This window comes from Zophobas morio, unplaced genomic scaffold, assembly GCF_036711695.1.
Source record: "Zophobas morio isolate AGI-343-1 ecotype UQ-CSIRO unplaced genomic scaffold, CSIRO_AGI_Zmor_V1 ptg000027l, whole genome shotgun sequence".
NCBI classification, from domain to species: Eukaryota; Metazoa; Arthropoda; class Insecta; order Coleoptera; family Tenebrionidae; genus Zophobas; species Zophobas morio.
Genome location: NW_026972132.1, coordinates 81,401 through 101,656, shown reverse-complemented (window position 1 = coordinate 101,656; position 20,256 = coordinate 81,401). Strand labels below are relative to the sequence as shown.

The window sequence follows — 20,256 nt, the reverse complement described above, 5'->3', positions numbered from 1 at the left end:
CGCAATTAATGCAAATTTTAGAAAAAAAATCGAATTTTGAAATTAGAAACTATAAAATCAAAATTGTGAGGTGCCATTTTTGAAATTGGAAATTTTAGAAACTTGGTTTTCAAAATTTTAGTGCCTGGTGATTCTTATTTCTGTTTGACAACTGAATATTTTAGAATATACGTTTTAAAAATCAGAATTTTCGAATTTTCTAAAAATTGCAAGAATCAAAATTCCGCAAATTTTGGAGAAAAAGTTTAAATTCCATTCTTAACATTAACATTTGACAAATTAGAATCTCAAAGAATATTTAGTTTCCAAAATTTAGGACTTGGATTTCCAAAATTCAATTTCTCAAATTTTTTTTTTCGCGAGTGGATATTTTAGAAGACATGTTTCTAGATTCAAAATCACAAAAATCGCTCAAAATTCAAGGTTTCCAATTTTTTTCAATTTGGCATTTCTAGAGCTATAAATTTCAAATTTTTGTTTTTAGTAATCAAATTTAGTAATTTCGAAATTGGGACGTCTAAATTTTTCCTACTATTTTTATTTTTGCAATTTGAGGCTTGAGAAATTTTATATTTTGAAAAGTTAAACCATGGAAGTTAAAGAATAATATCTCAGAATTTCGAACCTCACTATTTGGTATAACGGATTTTTCAGAGGCTTCAGGTATAAAATTTTAGTATTTTTGTCCTAAGAAAGTGGAGATTTATTCCGCAATTAATGCAAATTTTAGAAAAAAAATCTAATTTTAAAATTAAAAACTATAAAATCAAAATTGTGAGGTGCCATTTTTAAAATTCGAAATTTTAGAAACTTGTTTTTCAAAATTTTAGTGCCTGCAGATTCTTATTTCTACTTGACAACTGAATATTGAAGAATACACGTTTTAAGAATCAGAATTTTCCAATTTCCTGAAAAAAAAAAAATTCCGCAAATTTTGGAGAAAAAGTTCAAGTTCCATTCTTAACATTAACATTCAATAAATTAGAATCTCAAAGAACATTTAGAGTTTCCAAAAATTTAGGACTTCGATTTCCAAAATTCAAATTTTCAATAAATCTTTTGTCAAGAGTGGATTTCTAGAAAACATGTATGTAGTATCAAAATTACAAAAATCGCTCAAAATTCAAGGTTTCCAATTTTTTTCAATTTGGCATTTCTAGTGCTGTAAATTTCAAAATTTTGTATTTAGTAATCAGATTTAGTAATTTGCGACGTTTAAATTTTTCCTATTATATTTATATTTGCAATTTGATATTTGAGAAATTTTATATTTTGAAAAGTTAAACCATGGAAGTTCAAAAATAATATCTCAGAATTTCGAACTTCACTATTTAGTATAATGAATTTTTTTATGGACTACAAGTCCAAAATTTTAGTGCCTGGAGATTCTTATTTCCATTTGACAGTTGAATATTTTAGGAAAATTTGTTTTATTTATTCTAAAACTGGGTTACGAAAAAATCAAATTTTGGGACCGTTGTTCAAGGTTCCAAAAGTGTGGGAGACAGAATGTTCGATATTTCAAAATCGTGTAATTTAAAAAAAAAATACAGGTTCCAAATTTTTGGATTCAAGATAGTAAACTGTAGGATAAGATTTGGTAATTTAGAATTTTCATTTATGGACATAAGATATTTCAGAGTCCAGATTTCAATCTACAATAATGTGGAGATTTGGAATTTAGAACATGTGGAGTTTGAAAAATTCGAAAAAGGGCGAACCCTTTGGGAAAAATTTGACTAAGTGTGAATTAATTGTTTGAAGGTGATCAGTGACATTATTCAGTTGTTGTTGAACCAGTTCTTTGGCAGAGATGTGTTCAGTCGTCAGTCCTTAGTGACAGGTGTTTATTATAACTGTACACAAATGACGTGTTTTTCATTGTTGGAATTAATAAATATTTTTTTTAATGCTAACGAGTTTTTTTACGGTTGCCAGAACGCTATTATTAGAGCCAAAATAAATTTAAAATTCGTCTTCTTTTTACGATTTATGCAAGCGTTAACTTGTTTTTTTAATTTGTGACGTAACCACCTAAACAAGTTATTTAAATAAATAAATAAATAAATAAGTATAATAAATCGTTCGGCTGAGAGTCTGATTTTATTGGTTTAATAACAAATCGCGAATTTTTGAAAACTTAATAAGTGTTAACTTAGGAGGGAGATTTTTAACTGCGCCGATGTGACGTATCGCCATTTCATTTTCCGTTTCAATTTAAATTCGTTTGTGAATTACAAAGAACTAATTCTTTTGTAATTATACCTAGTTTAAGATAGGTATATGAAAATTAAAGTATCTATTCCATGTCGTGGTTAAGTGGCTACAAGTTAATTAACTGGGGCCATAAAAGGAAAAATATGTACTTTAGTAATATATCAACACGAACATGTTATTTGTGGCATAGTTCGTCAATCAGTGTCACTTAGCGCTTTTAGATTGTGGGTTTTAATTAAAAACGAATTTACAAATCGGAATTAGTGAGTAAAATTTTTCCGTTTGTGACTTTAAAACTGTTAATTTTTACATTCAGAGAAATACGATTTTGGATTTTTAGAAGTTTCAGGAGTTCAAAATTGGATTTCGGGATTATACAACTGAACAATTAAAAAAATTGAAAAATCGAATAATGGAAGTAATGAAAAATTGATGGAGAATTGAAACACTGCGAACTGAAAAATTAAAAACATAAAAAATTGAAAAAAACCAAAAATGAAAAATTGAAAAAATGGAAGCTTGTAAAATCGAAAAATTGTAAAATCAAATAACTGTTAATTAAAAAATCGAACAATCGAAAAATTTTAAAGCGAAAAACTGAAATTATGAAAAATCGAAAAATTCAAATTCGAAACTGAAAAATTGGGAAGTTGAAAGATGGAATAACTGCAAATAGAAAAATTGAAAAAACGAAAGATTGTAAAATTTAAAAGATTTTGAGAACGAAAAATTTAACTTGAATTGAAAATTCTAAAAACTGAAAAATTGTAAGATCAAAAAATGTACAACGGAAAATTGAGAAACCAAAAATTTGTTAGTTGAAAAACTAAAAAAATGAAAATTTCAAAAAGCGAAAACCTGAAATCTCGACAAATCTAAACCGAAAAATTTAAAGTCGCGAAACTGAAAAATCGAATAACTGGAAAATCGAAAAAATGGAGAATCGAAAAATTAAAAATCTAGGAAACAGGAATTCAAAAATTGAAAATTTGAAAAATCAAAAAAACTAATGATTATAAAATTTAAAACCTATAAGAAATGAAAAATTAGGAGATCAAGTAACTTGAAAATTTCAAAAGTTGATATCTTTAAAATAAAAAATTCATAACTGAATTTCGAAAAATCGCAAAATGAAAATTTGAGGAATAATCGAAGAAGTGAAAAAAATAAAAACCGAAGTCGAAAAACAATTGACAATCAAAAAACTGAAAAATCGGAAGACTGGAAAAAAATTGTAAATTGAAAAGTTGAAAAATTGGGAAATTGAGAAATTAAAAAATTGAGAAATTGCTAATTGAAAAGTCGTACAAACGAAAAACCTAAAAAGTCAAAATAGTGAAATTGAAAAATCGAAAAATTAAAAAACCTAAAAATTGGAAAATAGAAAAATTAATGATAAAATAATTGCGAATTGAAAAATTGACGACAAGGAATATTGAAAAACCAAAAAATTAAAAATCGAGAATCCGAGAAACCAAAAAATTAAAAAATCGAAAAAGCGAAAAATAAAAAACGGATAATTTTGAAATAGAAAAATTGAAAAAGTGGAAGACTGCAAATTTTAAAACGTTTAATACCGAAAAATTAGAAGATCGAATAACTCGAAAAGTTGAAATCAAACAAATAAAAAATTCATAATTGAAGCTTCGAAATATTGAAGTAGGAAAAATCGAAAAATTATTTACCAAAAGGCAAATACTCGGAAAACTGAAAAATTGATAAATTGTACATGTAGAAATTGAAAAATCGAAAAATCAAAAATCGAAAAATCAAAAAATTGGAAAGTAGAAAAATTAACGATAGGATAATTATTGCGAATTGAAAACCCGACGAAAGGAAAAACTGAAAAACCGGAAAATTAGAAATCAAGAATCCGAGAGACCAAAAAATTAAAAAATCGAAAAATTAAAGAAAGGAAAATTCTGAAATAGAAAAATTGAAAAATCAAATATAATTCCGAACTGAAAAATGGCAAAACTGAAAGACTGCAAAGTTTAAAACATTTAAACACCGAAAAATCAGAGACCCAGTAACTCGAAAAAAAATAAAAAATTCATAATTGAAACTTCGAAAAACTGAAGTAGGAAAAACTGAAAAATCGATAAATTGTACAACATCGAGAAATCGAAAAATCGAAAAAACAACGAATTGAAAAAGCAAAAAATTGGAATATCGAAGAATTTAAGTCGAAAATTGAAGAAACGATAAATAGAAACATTAAAAAATTCAAATCAAGAACCCCAAAAATCAAAAAAACTGAAAAATCGAAAAAGTAGCGAAATTGAAAAATTAAAAATTGGAAAATTGGAAAAACGAAAAATTAAAGATCGAATAATTTCAATTTGAAAAACTAAAGAAAGCAAAAATCGAAAAAAAAATATTTATATAAAAATCGAAAATCCGTGTAACCGAAAAAGTGAGTAAGTAAACGAAAAATTCTAAAATCAAAAATTTAAAAATCGAGAAGCCCCGAAACAAAAATTGAAAAACCGAAAAATTGAAAGAATAAAAAATTGCACAAAATTGAAAAATCTAAAAATCTGAAAATCGAAGAAACGAAAAAGTGAAAAATCGGGAATTCAAAATCGAGAACCTGAAAAATTGATAGACTGAAAACTGGAATAATTGCAAATCGAGAAACTGAAAAATCCAATAATGGAAGCAACGAAATAGAATTCATAATTGAAACTTCGAAAAATCGAAGTAGAAAACACTGAAAAATCGAAAAATTATGAATCGAAAAGCTCAAATGGTGGAAAACTGAAAAATCGATAAATCGTACACCAAAAAATTGAAAAATTGAAAAATTAAAAACCGAGAAATCGAAAAATTGAAAATTCGAAAAATTACAAATCGAAAAATCGAAAAGTCAAAAAACTGAAAAATCAAAAAACTGAAAAATCGAAAAAGTGAAAACTCGAATAATTAAAAATTGTACAACTAATTACGACTGCGAATTTAAAAATTAGACAATGGAAAAATCTAGAAAAAATAAAAATTGAGAATCCGTGAAATCGAAAAATTGAATAAATGAAAAATTGTAAAATTAAAAAGTTGAAAAATCGATTAACACTGAATACATAAATTGAAAAAAGGAAAAACTGAAAGAACCAAAAATAGTAAGGACGGAAAATTGCACAAAATTGAAAAATTCGAAAAATTGAAAAATCTAAAATTTTTAGACCGAAAAATTAAAAAATCGAAAAATTAATTAAAAACCGATGAACTGCGAAACCGAAACTGAAAATTTCAAAAATTAATACATCGAAAAATTAAAAACCGAAAAATTTTGAATTGAGAAATTCCAAATCGAAAAATCAAAGAAACGAAAAAGTAAAAAACTGAAAACTCGATTAATTACAAATCGAGAAACTGAAAATTCGAATAATGTTAGCAACAAAAAATTCAAAGTATCGAAAATGAAAAATCAAGAAATTCAAAAACCGAGAAACTGGAAAATAAAAAAGTTGAAAAATTGAGAATTGAAGAATTGAAGAAATAAAAAATGGAAAAGTTGTAAAATCAAATAGAGAAATTTACGAAAAATTGAAAAACAAAAAATTCAAAATTTTGAAATTGAAAGGTTGGAAAAATTAAAAAACCGAATCATTTGAAATCGAAAAATTGAAGATCTAATAATTACTAATTGAAAAATTGAAGAAACGAAAAACTGAAGTAAGGAAAATTAAGGGAGGAAAGTTTAAAATATGGAAAAATTGCAAATCAAAAAATTCAAGAAACAAAAAATCGAAAAATCGGAAGATTCAACATCCAGAACTCGTAAAATCGTAAAACTGAAAAAATCGAATAATTGCGAACTGAAAAATTTAAGGCACGAAAAATGTAAAAATCGAAAAATTGCTAACCTAAAATTGAACAAGCGAAAAATTGGAAAATCGAAGAATTTAGTTTGAAAATTGAGGAAACAAAAAATTAAAAAATCGAAAAATTTGAAGAAACGATAAATTGAAACAACAAAAAAATCAAATCAAGAACCCGAAAAATCAAACAACTGAAAAATCGAAAAAGTGGAAACTCGAATTGGAAATTGAATAATGTAACGAAAAAAAAATGAAAAAGTTGCGAAAAACTGGTTTTTTCAATTTTTCAATTTTTCGTTTCTTCAATTTTTTAAGTTCTTAATTTCAAATTTTTACTTTTCAGAGTTTTCATTATATACTTTGTCGTTTTTTCCTTTTTGATTTTCCGTTTATACAGTTTTAAAATTTTTACAGTTCTTAGATTTGAAAAATTGAAAAATCCAAAAATTAGAAAAAATTGAAAAATGAAACAAAAGGAAAAAACTGAAAAATTGAAAAACTGGAAAATCGAAAAGCTAAAAAGCCAGAAAACTGAAAAATTTATAAATTGTACACCGAAAAATTGAGAAATCGAAAAATTGAAAATTCGAAAAATTACAAATCGAAAAAAAAAAATTTAAAAAGCGAAAAATCAAAGTCGAATAATTGCCCACTAAAAAATTGAAGAAACGAAAAATTAAAAAATAGGAAAATTGAAGAATCAAAAATTTCAAATTAAGAACCCGAAAATCAAAAAACTGAAAAATTGAAAAAGTGAAAACCCGAATAATGGAACCAAAAATTGAAAAATGGAAAAATTCTAAGTCGCGAAACTAAAAAATCAAAAAATTAAAAATAGTAACATTAATTAAAATTGCGAATTCAAAAACTAGAGAAAGGAAAAATCGAAAAAAATAAAAATCGAGAATCCGTGAAATTGAAAAATTGAATAAACGAAAAATTGTAAAATTTAAAAATTTAAATTCGATTAACACCGAAACTAAAAATTGAAAAAAAGAAAAATTGAAAAATCCAAGAATAGTAATGACGGAAAATTGCACAAAATTGACAAATTCGAAAAATTGTAAAATTTTTAGACCGAAAAATTAAAAAATCGAAATATTACGAACTGATAAACTGAAATATGAAATTTCAAAAACTCAAAAAATCGAAAAATTGTAATATCGAAAAGTTGAGAAATCCAAAAATTAATATATCGGAAAATTAAAAATTCAAAACCGAGAACCTGAAAAATCGAACAATGGAAGCAACGAAAAATTCAAAGTACCGAAATTGAAAAGTCAAGAAATTCAAAAACCCAGAAACTGGAAATCGAAAAGTTGAAAAATTGTGTATTGAAAAAGTGAAGAAACGAAAAATGGAAAAATTGTAAAATCGAATAGTGGAATTTACGAAAAATTGAAAACCGAAAAAATTCAAAATCCCGAAACTGAGAAAAATTTGAGAAATCAAGAAGTTGAAATATCAAAAAGTTGTACAATCGAAAAAATGCAAATCGAAAAACTGAAAAATCGAATAATTACAAACTGAAAATTTTAAGGCACAAAAAATCTAAAAATCGAAAAGTTGCTAATCCAAAGCTGAAAAGTCGAAAAATAACAAATCGCAAAATCGAAAAAACAATGAATTGAAAAGCGAAAAACTAGAAAATTGAAGAAAATTTTAAGTCGAAAATTGAATAAACGAAAAATCAAATAATCCAAAAATTAAAGAATCGAAAAATTGAAGAAACAATAAATTCAAATCAAGAAAAAAGAAAACTGAAAAATTAGAAAACTGAAAAATCGAAAAAGTGAAAACTAATAATAACTGGAAATTGAATAATGTAACGAAAAATTGAAAAATGAAAAAAGTAGCGAACCTGAAAAATTCAAAGATCAAAATTGAAAAACTGAAGGAAGCAAAATTTGAAAAAAAAATCTAGAATCCATGTAACCGAAAAATTGAATACACGAAAAATTGTAAAATCAAAAAATTAAAAATCAGGAAACCCTGAAACCAAAAATTGAAAAACCGAAAAATTGAAAAAAATCAAAAATAGTAAGGATGGAAAATTGCACAAAATTGAAAAATTCAAAAACATGACAAATCTAACATTTGTAGACCCAAAAATTAAAAAATCGAAGAATTAATTAAAAGTCTAAAAATTCTAAACCAACGAATTGAGAAACCGAAAAATTCAAAAATTCAAAAATCAAAAAATCGAAAAATTGAGAAATCAAAAAATTAATGTTTGCAAGTTCTTAATTTCTAATTTTTAATTTTTCACATTTTTCATTATATACTTTGTCGTTTTTTCATTTTTGAGAAATTTTTACAATTCTTTGAATCGAAAATTTGATAAATCCAAAAATTAGAAAAGTTGAAAAATGAAAAAAAAAAGGAAAAACTGAACAACTGGAAAAACGAGAAATTGCAAAATCGGGGAAGTGTAAAACCGAAAAATTGGAACATTGAAAAACTAAAAATCGAAAAAAAATATTAATCGAAAAATTGGAAAAGCCAAAAATTGTAAAATCGAAAAGTTATAGAATCGTCAAAATTGTAAATCGAAAACTGGAACATTGAAAGCTCGAACAATTGAAAAATGTAATAAATGTATAAGTTATAAAAACCAATGATTGAAAAATAAATAATTCTAAAATAGTAAAATTGAAAAAGTGAAAATTTAAAAAAATTATGGTTATTATTACACATTTAAAGTGCAAAGTGCAGAAGTGCAAATAAAAAATTGATAAAAAAAAAATGAAAAATCTAAAATTGGAAACTTGAACAGAAAACATCCAAAAGTTGAAAAACCGAAAAGTTGGAAAATCCGAAAATTGAAAAAAGAAAAATAACTATAAAATCCGAACATTGAAAAACCGAAAAGTTGAAGAAATGAACAATTGAAAAATCGTAAAATTTAAACATTCAACAGTTGAAAAATCGAAAAACTGAAAATTTTCAAACTGAAAAAATTGGAGGAAAAAAATTAAAAATTGGAAAATTGCAAATCGCAAAATTGAAAAAATTTAAATCGAAAAAACAAATAAATTGTAAACTCGGAGTATGGAAAAATCGAAATGAAAAACTGCAAATCGAAAATTGAAAGAACCGAAAAACTGAAAAATTAATGGAGTTTTCACTTTTAATTAAGAGATCGAATATCACGAAAAATTTAAAAGTTGAAAAATGGATAAATTAAATTCGTTGAAATATGCACAACATAAATAAATTAGACATTACAAAGAAATGTAAGAATAAAATTAAACCTAGGAAAACACTCATCAAGGAAATTAGCACAGACAGACAGCCCTGAAAAGTGTGTACGAGAAATGTTGGTCAGTGTTATATTTCTCAGTCTACATTCCATAAAAGAAAACTTCCTGATTAACTAGAATAATAATAATCGAACAACGAAAATCACTTTGTTTATTACACTAGCAATAAACGTTAAACAAGTCGACTTTTATTGGTTTTATTATCTGATTTATAAGTAGCTCTTTATTATTTCCTCAACCAAAACAATTTTTTTTTGTTTGTTAGACATTATTCAGGAACCAACCACACAAAATTTTATTTTTTTTTCCACTTAAACCAGAATTCTTCGTATTTATATTATTTTATTTATTAATTTGTCAGTGGCATACCCTTGAAAAGAACTTCCACATTATTACACAACACAATCATAAAACGACCTCAGAAACCAGTGCTTACATAAACCCACAAAACAACAATTTTATTTTTAAATTTTTATTAAAAAAAATATGTACATAATACTTCGTAGTAAGTCTTAATTAATCCAAAGCCTCTTCCGCCGAGACTTTCGAAAACAAATTATTAATAATTTGTTGTAGCACTAAACCCAGGCCTTTTTCGTATCCTGGTTGAACATCAGCAAACACTTCCTTGAAATTCTCATTCAGGACTTTATTAATATTGTCCCCTAGTTGCTTATCCCCATTGAACAAATTCTCAAAATTAAACGAAACAAACTCCGGATCCAACGTCAGCTTATTGGAAATAAAACTGAAGTACGTTTTCCCATTCTTTGGAACCTCGTTGTAGTCAAAACGGGCCGTCACATTTATATTTTCTACAATTAAAAAAAAAAACGGAATACACAGAGTGACTCAAAAAAAACTTACTCAAAATAATAGTGCTGGGTCCTGTTCCCACAATGGGCAAAAGCAAAATCCTCCCGTTCAGCTCGTACTCGCACAACATCTTAATTTCTGGAAGCACCCCTCTACCATGGAGCGCCTTCTCCTCAAAATCAAACCTTCAAGGACCACTTAGACCCATCACAACCCATCTACTCACCCAAACTCGCTCAGTTTGACGTCGTCGATCCCATACAACTTACAATTTTTGAAATTTTGGTCCACGTTTACCACGCCTTGGGACCCAGCTCCTATTTTCAGTTCGGTGATTTCTAGGGGTGCTAAGCTGGCTAGCCCGATTTGGGAGTAGTATTTAGTGGCTTCGTGGATTCCGATCTGGGCGGCTTCCAAATAGCATTTGTCTGCGTCCGGGTCTCGGCGGTTGCATTTTTTGAAATTGGGTGCTGAAATTGGGGTTTTAGATTTTGGTTGAAGGTGGTTTTGGGACTTACGAAACTTGGCGGCTTGGGTGAACGCGGTCAGGACGAGCAAGGCGAGCACGGTCTTCATGGTGGTATGAGGAATGGTATTTCGGCTGGAGGATCCGTAGGTTTATATAGAGCGGTTTTGTTGCTTATCAAATGTGGTAGAGCTGGTTATTTTTTTTAGCGTGTACGTTAGTAGGTGCAGGATTTAAGTTATTCTTGGTTGTTCATGAGTGACGGATGAATAAATTATGAGGAGTCACTTCTAGGTCAAGTTGGTGTTTAGACGGAGTTTTGGTGGTTTTGTTGGGATGCCGAAGCCCGTTGTGGAAATTTTTCGTAGGTTATTTTTGTCTGTTTTAAAAGGTGGGACGAAGTTCGTGATTTTGATTTTTGCGGACTGTTCAAAAAACAAAAAGGGGAAAAAAAATTACGGAAGTGCGTAACAGAAAATACTTGAATAATCATATATTTTATCATAAGATAAGACCATGAAAAAAAAATGAATGAAACACTTTTTTGTATTTATTTTTTTGGTAATTTGGTAGTCATTTTCAAAAATTTGAAAAGGGAATGAATATAATATTTCCTGATGTGGGTTATTTTTTTTTTCATTAATAATTATTTTCAGATAAACTCGGAAAAAAGAAATGACATCAAGCGAAGCTAATGGTGGTTCGTGTTGTTGAATGACCTCTTCGAAATAATTAATATAATTATTTTTTGCCCAAATATTAGTTAATTAAAGGTTAAATTTGTAAATTTTCACTTCCAGAGTATTTCCTGAACCCCAGAGTATGAAAGAGAGATTTTATTATTGTTGTATAATTTTTTAAATATTGTAATAGATTTTGTGATTTCGAATATTTTCTAACTAAAAAAAAAATCAAATTAGTAAAATAATTTTACAATTTTACTTAGAAAATAAGAATATAACTGGTTGCTCCGAAAGTGTTTAAAGGTTGTTGTAGAGATGGAATATCGTTTATAAAATTTTTTTGTTTCTTCACTCCAAGGACTTGATTGATGTCATCTCAAAATTTTACTGTGTACTGCTTGTGTCGCTTTTTTATCGAATTTTTGTCGTTCTTTTTTGTCACTTTTTTGCCTTTTTCCTTCGCTTATGTTGGCCATTTATTGTCGTTTTTATATTTTTGTAACTTTCTTTTGTCTGTTGTCTATTTCCTTTCGACTTTTTTAGTAATCTTTTATTTTGTGTTTTTTTGGCAACGTTTTTGTAGTGTTTCCCCCTTTTTTGTGGTCTGTTTCTGTCATTTTTTACTCTTTCTTTTATGTCGAGCTTTTTTGTCGTCTTTTTTCGGGCCTGTTTTTGTAGCTATTTTTTGTCACTTTTTTCTTATGTTTTTTTTTGTATTTTTTATAGTTTTTTCGTATTCTCTTTGGGTTGTCTTTATCTATGGGTTTTGTCGCCCTTTCTTTGCCGCTTTCTGTCGCCTTTTCTCTTTTATTTGGTCGCTTTTCTTTGTCGCTTTTTGTCGCCCTTTCCTTGTTGCTTTTTTGTCCCTTTTTTGTTGCCTTTTGTTGTCGTCTTTTTTCCTCAACTTCATTTTATCGCATTTTTCCGACTTTTTCTCTTTTTCTTTGTTCCCTTTTTTGTCGTCTTTTTCATTGTTTGTGGCTTTTTTCGTGGTTTTTGTTTTTTTTTGTAGCTTTTTAGTCCCCTTTTTTTCATTTTTAAGCGTTTTTTGTGGCTTTTCTATCTCTTTTTTGACGCCCTTTCGTTGTGATTGTTTTGTCGTCTTTTTTGTCGATTTTTTGTCGCTTTTTTGTCATCTTTATTTTTCATCTTATTTGTCACCTTTTACCATTGCTGTTGTCTCGCTCTCATTTGACTTTTTTATTTTTTGTTTTTTTTTGCATTTTGCTGTTTTTGGTTTTTTGTCTTTTTTATATCGACCTTTTTGTATTTGTATTTTGTCGCTTTTTAATCATTTGTGGTTTTTGTCGGCGTTTTTTGCTTTTGTCTTTTCTTTGCCACTCTTTTTTGTGACGTTTTTTCTACCCATTTTTCTGTAATTTTTTGCTTTCTTTTTGAGGTGGACGTTTTAGTAGTATTTTTTATGTCATATTTTTCTTTAGCCTTCTTCTCTCATTTTTTATAGGCTTTTTGTTGCTCTTTTCATTGTGGAATTTTTTGGTTTTTCTTTTTTCTTTCTTGTTTTGTTGTCCTTTCTTTTGACAACTTTTTCGTTTATTATTTTCTAGATTTTTTGTAGCTTTTTCTAATCCCATTTTTACGTTTTTGTCATACATTTTTTGTTTTTTTTTATGCGTTTTTTTTTATTTTTTAGACGAGTTTCTGTCGATCTTTGTTTCTCCATTTTTTCTAGCTCTTATCTTGTCATCCTTTTGTCACCTTTATTGTTAACTTGTGTTATTTTTTATCACCTATTTTTTGTTTTTTTTTGTTGTCGCCTTTTTAACACTTATTTTTGGCGCTTTTTTAAAGTTATTGTCTGTTTTTTCCTGAGTCTTTTTTGTTTCTTATTTTTCTACTTTTTTTGTCACGGTGTGTTTCTCTTTTTTTTCATTTTTCTGTCGCCTCTTTTTCCTGTTTTGTTTTTGTTACCCTTTTTTTGTTAATTTTTTTCATTTATTTTTATGCCATCTTTCTCTGGTGCTTTTTGCTCTCTTTTTGTGGCTTGCAGGTTTTTTGCAGCTTTTTTTTTGATGTATTTTACACCGTTTTTTCCACTTTTTTCTAATTTTTCTTAAACTTTTTTGTCGTGTTTTTTCTGTCACTTTTTTCTCTCTCTTTTCGTCGTTTTTTTTTCTCTTGTTTTTGTTACATTTTTTGGAGACTTTTTTTAGTCACCTATTTTTTTGGCGCATATATTTTTGTTTTTTTTGACGCCTTTCTATCGTTTTTACTTTATTTCTTTTTTGTCACCTCTTTTCTCTCTCTTTTCTTTTGCATTTTTTCGTTGTTTTTTGTCCTTTGTTAAAATCGCCTTTCTTTGGCGCTTTTTTTCGCCTTTTTTCTTTCTTTTTCTTTGTGGCTTGTTTGTCTATCTTCCTTTGTTATTTTTCTGTTGTCGCCTTTTTTTCGAAATTTTAGTCACTTTTCTCTAGTTGCCTTTTTTGTGACATTGTTGTCAACCTTTTGTTGTGTTTTTTTTTTTTGAGATTTTTTGTTGCTTTTTTTTGTGGATTTTTTATCACCCTTTTTTGTCCTCTTTTTGTTTTTTTTGTCGCTTTTTTTTGTACCCATTTTTTGGTCGTTTTCAGTTTTTTTTTGTCGAATTTTATTATTTTATTAATTTAGATAAGATATGAGGAAGGAGAACAAAAACAATATTCTGATTATTTAAGCCAACGTTTCGATAACTATATTTTCTCTTCTTCAGGCTATAATCTATGGAATTAGCACCTAAAATTTGTGAAAATTTTGTTTTTAATTAACTGATACTACATGAAACAATTACGTTAAAATGGTTGAACGATAAAATGTCAAAAAATGTCGAAATATTAAAAAAAAAATTTGGGGTCTCGGTCATTGTTGCCAACCGCGGATAAATCTACTAAATAATTCACCAACAATTTTGACATAACCTCAATGAAACCGAAAAGAAAACATATTTTTATGTTTTTTAGGTGCCTTTTTTGGCATTTTTCTCAGGTTTATTAAGTTTTTCTTTTATTACCATTTTTGACGTATTTTCTCGCTTTTTTGCCGCATTTTTTTGTAACCTTTTTTTTCGCCTTTTTGTGGCCGTGTTTTGATCTTTTTTGTTTTTTTGACTCACATTTTTCGCCTATTTTGTTGTTTTTGGTTTTTGTCTTTTTCATCGACATTTTGTCGTTTTATTTGGGATATATTTTAATAATTTAGTTTCATTTTTTGTATTTTTTGTCGCTTTTCTGCCGGTTTTTTTCTCTTTTTTTCGGTTTTTGTTACAGTTTTTCGCATTTTTCTTTCTCATGTTTTTTTTTTCTCTCTTGCTTTGTTCTCCTGTCTTTTGATGACTTTTTTGTTTATTATTTTTTCGAATTTTTTTGTAGCTTTTACCTTGTGGCCCTTTTGTCACGTTTACTGTTGCCTTTTGTGTCACTTCTTTATCACCTATTTTGTTGTCTTTTTTTTTGTCGCTTTTTTAATGCTGTTTTTGGTTCTTTTGTATGGATTTTTTTATTTCTCTTTTTTTGTACTTTTTCGCTCTTTTTTGACGTGAATTTTCACCCTTTTTTGGTCGTTTTTGCTCTCATTTTGTATAAATATTCCAAAGATTTCAAACATTCTAGTTTCCAGAAATTCCGCAACTTGTAAAAATCCTGGATATTCTTAGACTTTAGAGATTCTGGAAATCCGAAATTTTCTGAAGATTCTGAGAATTTTGTACATTCGAGAGATTTTAGAGATTCTAACGAATCTAGATTCTAAATAATCTAAAGATTTTAGAAATTCTAGAGATTCTAAATAATCTACAGATTCTAGAAATTTTTAAGATTGTTTTTTTTTTAATTTCGAACACTTAAGATGCCAAGAATTCTGAAGATTATAAAGATTTCGAAGCCTTCAAAGTTTCTAAAGATTCTAGAGATTACAGAATTTTTAAAGATTTCAGATATTCCGAGACTCTAGAGAATCCAGAGAGTTTAAAGATTCTAAATATTTCGAAGACTGAAGATTCCAAAGATTCTGAAGATTATAAAGATTTTAAAGGTTTCAGAAATTCTAAAGATTTCGGATATTCCGAGACTAGAGATTCCAGAGATCCTGAAGAATATGAAAATTCTGAAGATTTAGAAGATTGAATATCTCAAAAGTTTTGAACACTTTGAAGATTGTGAAGATTCTCAATTTTCCAAAGATTTCAAGGATTCTAAAGGGTCCGGAGATTCCACAAATTCCAAAGAATACGAATATTCCGAGACTAGAAATTCCGGAGATTCTGAAGAATATGAAGATTCTGAATATTACGAAAGCTAAAGATCTCAAAAATTATGAAGACTGATGATTTTCTGGATTTCAAATATTCCAAAGATTTCAAACATTCCAGTTTCCAGAAATTCCACAACTTGCAAAAGTCTAGGATATTCCGAGACTTCAGAGATTCTAGAAAACCGAAATTTTCTGAAGATTCTGAGAATTGTGTACATTCAAGAGATTTTAGAGATTCTAACGAATCCAGATTCTAAATAATCTACAGATTCTAGAGATTCTAGCGATTCTAGAGATTTTAGAAATTTTAAAGATTTTGTTTTTTTTTAATTTCGAACACTGAAGATTCCAAGAATTCTGAAGATTATAAAGATTTCGAAACCTTGAAAATTTCTAAAGATTCTAGATATTACAGAAATTTCCAAGATTTCAGATATTCCGAGACTAGAGAATCCAGAGATCTTAAAGATACTGAATCTTTGGAACACTGGAGATTCCAAAAATTCGGAAGATTATAAAGATTCTAAAGGTTTCAGAAGAGTCAAAGATTTCGGATATTCCGAGACTGGAGATTCTAGAGATTCTGAAGAATATGAAAATTCTCAATATTTCGAAATTTGAATATCTTAATAGTTTTGAAAACTTTGAAGATATTCAAGATTCTATATTTTCCAAAGATTGCACGGTTTCTAGAGGCTCCAGAGATTCCACAAATTCCAAAGATTACGAATATTCCAAGACCAGAAATTCCAAAGATTCTGAAGAATATGAAGATTCTGATTATTTCGAAAGCTGAAGGTCCCAAAAATTATGAAGACAGGATTTTCTGGATTTTAAATATTCCAAAGATTTCAAACATTCTATTTTCCAGAAATTCCACAACTTGCAAAAATCCAGCATATTGCGAGACTTTAGAAATTCTGGAAACCCGAAATTTTCTGAAGATTCTGAGAATTTTGTACATTTGAGAGATTTTAGAGATTCTAACGAATCTAGATTCTAAATAATCTAAAGATTTTAGAGATTCTAGAGATTCTAAATAATCTACAAATTCTAGAAATTTTAAAGATTCTGTTTTTTTTTAATTTCGAACACTGAAGATGCCAAGAATTCTGAAGATTATAAAGATTTCGAAGCCTTCAAAGTTTCTAAAGATTCTAGAGATTACAGAATTTTCAAAGATTTCAGATATTCCGAGACTCTAGAGAATCCAGAGAGTTTAAAGATTCTAAATATTTCGAAGACTGAAGATTCCAAAGATTCTAAAGATTATAAAGATTTTAAATGTTTCAGAAATTCTAAAGATTTCGGATATTCCGAGACTAGAGATTCCAGAGATCCTGAAGAATATGAAAACTCTGAATATTTCGAAGATTGAATAACCCAAAGTTTTGAACACTTTGAAGATTGTGAAGATTCTAAATTTTCCAAAGATTACAAGCATTCTAAAGGGTCCGGAGATTCCACAAATTCCAAAGATTACGAATATTCCGGGACTAGAAATTCCGGAGATTCTGAAGAATATGAAGATTCTGAATATTTCGAAAGCTGAAGATCCCAAAAATTATGAAGATAGAGGATTTTCTGGATTTTAAATATTACAAAGATTTCAAACATTCTAGTTTCCAGAGATTCCACAACTTGCAGAAATCCAGGATATTCCGAGACTTTAGAGATTCTGGAAACCCGGAATTTTCTGAATATTCTGAGAATTGTGTATATTCGAGAGATTTTAGAGATTCTAACGAATCTAGATTCTTCTTTTGTCATGTTTTTTATGTGATCTTTTTCTCTTATCTTCTCACTTTTTTTGTTGGATTTTTTTCGTCTTTTTTTCGTCTCTTCCTGTCTTGTGTTCATCACTTTTTTTCATTTACTTTTATGTAGTGTCTTTCTGGTGTTTTTTGCTCTCGTTTTCCTTGTAATTTTTGTGTGTTTTTATACTTTTTTTGTAATTTTTTTCTGCACTTTTCTGTCGCCCCTTTTTCCTGTCTTGTTTTTGTTACCCATTTTTAGTTGATTTTTTTAATTTATTTTTCTCCTTTTTGCTCTTTTTTTATGGCTTGTAGGTTTTTTGTAGCTTTTTTTTTTATGTATTTTACACCGTTTTTTTCCATTTTTTTTACATTTTTCCTGGACTTTTTGTCGTCTTTTTTTTCTATCACTTTTTTCTTTCTTTCTTGTAGCATTCTTCTGTGGCTTTTTTCTCTTTTGGTTTAGTTACCTTTTCTTTAGTAATTGTTTTGTAGACTTTTTTGGCGTATTTTTGTCAAAGCTCAGTGTCAAAAAGTGTCAAAAAAACGTCAAAAAATGTCAAGAAATGAAATTAATTTCTTCTTCATTGTTGGCAACCGCGTATAAATTTACTAAATAATTCATTACATTAGCAATTTTTACATAACCTGAATGAAACAGAAAATAGAAATTTATTTTTAGTTGTCTTTTTTTGGTGACATTTTCTCGTTTTTTTTTTTGGCGAATTTTTTGTCACCCTTTTTTTGCCCTTTTTTGTTTGTTGTTTTTTTTTGTGATAGTTTTTTGACACATTTTTCACCTTATTTCCTTTTTTAACTCTTTTTTTTCGCCTGTTTATTGTTGCATTTTTTGTATCTGTTTTTCTTCTTTGTGACCATTTTTTAATGCTTTTTTCACATTCGTTTTTGTCGCTTTGTTTGTCCCATTTTTGTTATGTTTTTTGGTCGCCTTTTTTTCTCTTTCGCCCTGAAATTATTATAAAACCCGCTGTTCTGAAATCTTGCAAATATTGTGTGATAAATAGCTAATCAAAACTTCTTGTTTGTCTCTCAAAATTTTGCTGGGTAAATCCCACTTAAATAATATTTTTTAATCAGGAACCTGAAAAAAATATAAAAACTCGAGACACTTGAACAACTTGAACTACGTGGAACCGTGGATGTTCCCTCTATAACTTCAGACCAGTTTTTTAATGAACCTTTTACAAATCTTGGAAATGGGTAGGAAAACTGGACGTCGTGGTACTAACCCAGGTAGAGATCACTGGGGAACCACGTAAGTTCAGGGGCAACCGTGTTATTATATGTTTTGGAAGAGTTGTTTACCTCTCTCGCTATTTTTAGTAATGAGTTTCTGGCAAATGAAAAAGAAAAACCATAAACAGCAAAACAGAATAATTGTTTTGGCGATAATGAAAACCTAATAGTACTGGTTTTTTATTTAGAATTACTTTACAAAGCTACACAATTAATCGAAAGCTTCATCCATCGAAACTTTCGAAAACAAATTGTTCAAAATTTGCTGAATTATTAAACCCAGACCTTTCTCGTACCCTTGCTGAACATCAGCGTACACTTCCTTGAAATTGTCGTTCAAAACTTTATTAATATTGTCCCCTAGTTGCTTATCGCCGTTAAACAAATTTTCGAAATTGAAAGAAACGAACTCGGGATCCAAAGTCACCTTGTTGGAAATAAAATGAATATATTCTTTTCAATTCTTTTTGACATATTCGAACTCGAAGTGAGCGGTTATCTGTAAATTTTCTAAAAAAAAAAAAAAATTGAGATAGTGTGACGAAGAACCAAAAATAACATACTTAAAATGACAGTGCTGGGTCCTGTTCCCACGATGGGCAGAAGCAAAACCTTCCCATTTAGTTCATATTCGCACAACATCTTAACCTCTGGAACCGTTCCTCTATTCCTTAACACTTTCTCCTCAAAATCAAATCTTCACGAACCACTTAGCCCACCACCAAATCACCTACTTACTCAAACTGGCGAATTTTCGCCTTCTCGAACCCATACAATTTACAATTTTTGAAATTTTGGTCCACATTCACGACAGCGTGGGAGCCAGCTCCTATTTTCAGTTCCACGATTTCTAGGGGTGCTAAGTTGGCCAGGCCGATTTGGGGGTAATTTTTGTTAGCTTGAAGGACTCCGAATTGGGCGGCTTCCAAAATGCACTTGGCGGAGTTTGGGTCTTTGCGGTTGCATTTTTTGAAATTGGGTGCTGCAATTTAAACAAGAGTGGGGAAACGGTGGTTGAAGACGGTTGTGCAGACTTACGAAACTTTGCGGCTTGAGTGGAAACGAGTAAGAGGAGGAATGCGAGCACGGTTTTGATCGTAGAACGGTAACTAAGTTTTTGACTTGAAGTTCGTGAATTTATGCGAAACGTTTTGAAATAAATTTGAATGATTTAGAGCTGGTTATTTTTTGTTAGGTTTGAGGTAATAGGTTTAAATTTAATTTATTTTTTGTCGACAATGATTAGTTTTTGTGAGACTGTGTCGATTTGAAATCTTAGTCGGATTAAAATTTTTGTATACAATTACCTTGTTTGGAATGTGCGATATGTAAAATTTTCTGAAATTTTTTACATAATGCGTATAGTAATGAAGTTAAAAAAGCCTGTTTCTTCGACTTAGATTTACAGATTACTGATTAAAAAAATCTTGCAGGATTTTAATAAATTAAGAAACTTGATTTTTTTAACATAAGAAACGATAAAATCGAAGATATTGAAAAACTTAAAAAAATTCAGAAACTTCAGTCTTCTGATTGCTAAATTATCAATAAAAACAATAAAATACCAAAAATTGGTTCGAGGAAATTGGAAAACTTAAAAAATTTTGTAATTTTGAAAACGTGAGGAATTCGAGATCCTTCAAGAGTTTGAAAAACTTAAAACCAAAAATACTGAGACTTGAAGGACTTGAAAAACTTCAGCAATTTCGGTCTTCTGATTGCCAAAATGAGCAT

The 20,256-nt window shown here is 28.5% G+C and overlaps 2 protein-coding genes across 2 annotated transcripts; both read right to left on the bottom strand.

Annotated features, from left to right (window-relative positions):
- Nucleotides 1-9,757: 9,757 nt before the first annotated feature.
- LOC135136830 (protein takeout-like) lies at nucleotides 9,758-10,744 on the bottom strand. The gene is made up of 4 exons (XM_064066256.1): nucleotides 10,636-10,744; nucleotides 10,344-10,587; nucleotides 10,169-10,302; nucleotides 9,758-10,116 (listed from the first exon to the last, which is right to left on the bottom strand). Exons 1-4 carry the CDS (start codon nucleotides 10,691-10,693, stop codon nucleotides 9,818-9,820), a joined length of 735 nt encoding a protein of 244 aa, XP_063922326.1. The 5' UTR covers nucleotides 10,694-10,744; the 3' UTR covers nucleotides 9,758-9,817.
- A 7,987-nt stretch (nucleotides 10,745-18,731) lies between these two features.
- On the bottom strand, nucleotides 18,732-20,256 carry LOC135136809 (protein takeout-like). The gene is made up of 5 exons (XM_064066229.1): nucleotides 20,195-20,256; nucleotides 19,561-19,631; nucleotides 19,261-19,504; nucleotides 19,086-19,219; nucleotides 18,732-19,032 (listed from the first exon to the last, which is right to left on the bottom strand). The coding sequence occupies exons 1-5, from the start codon at nucleotides 20,254-20,256 to the stop codon at nucleotides 18,980-18,982; spliced, it is 564 nt and encodes a 187-aa protein (XP_063922299.1). The 3' UTR covers nucleotides 18,732-18,979.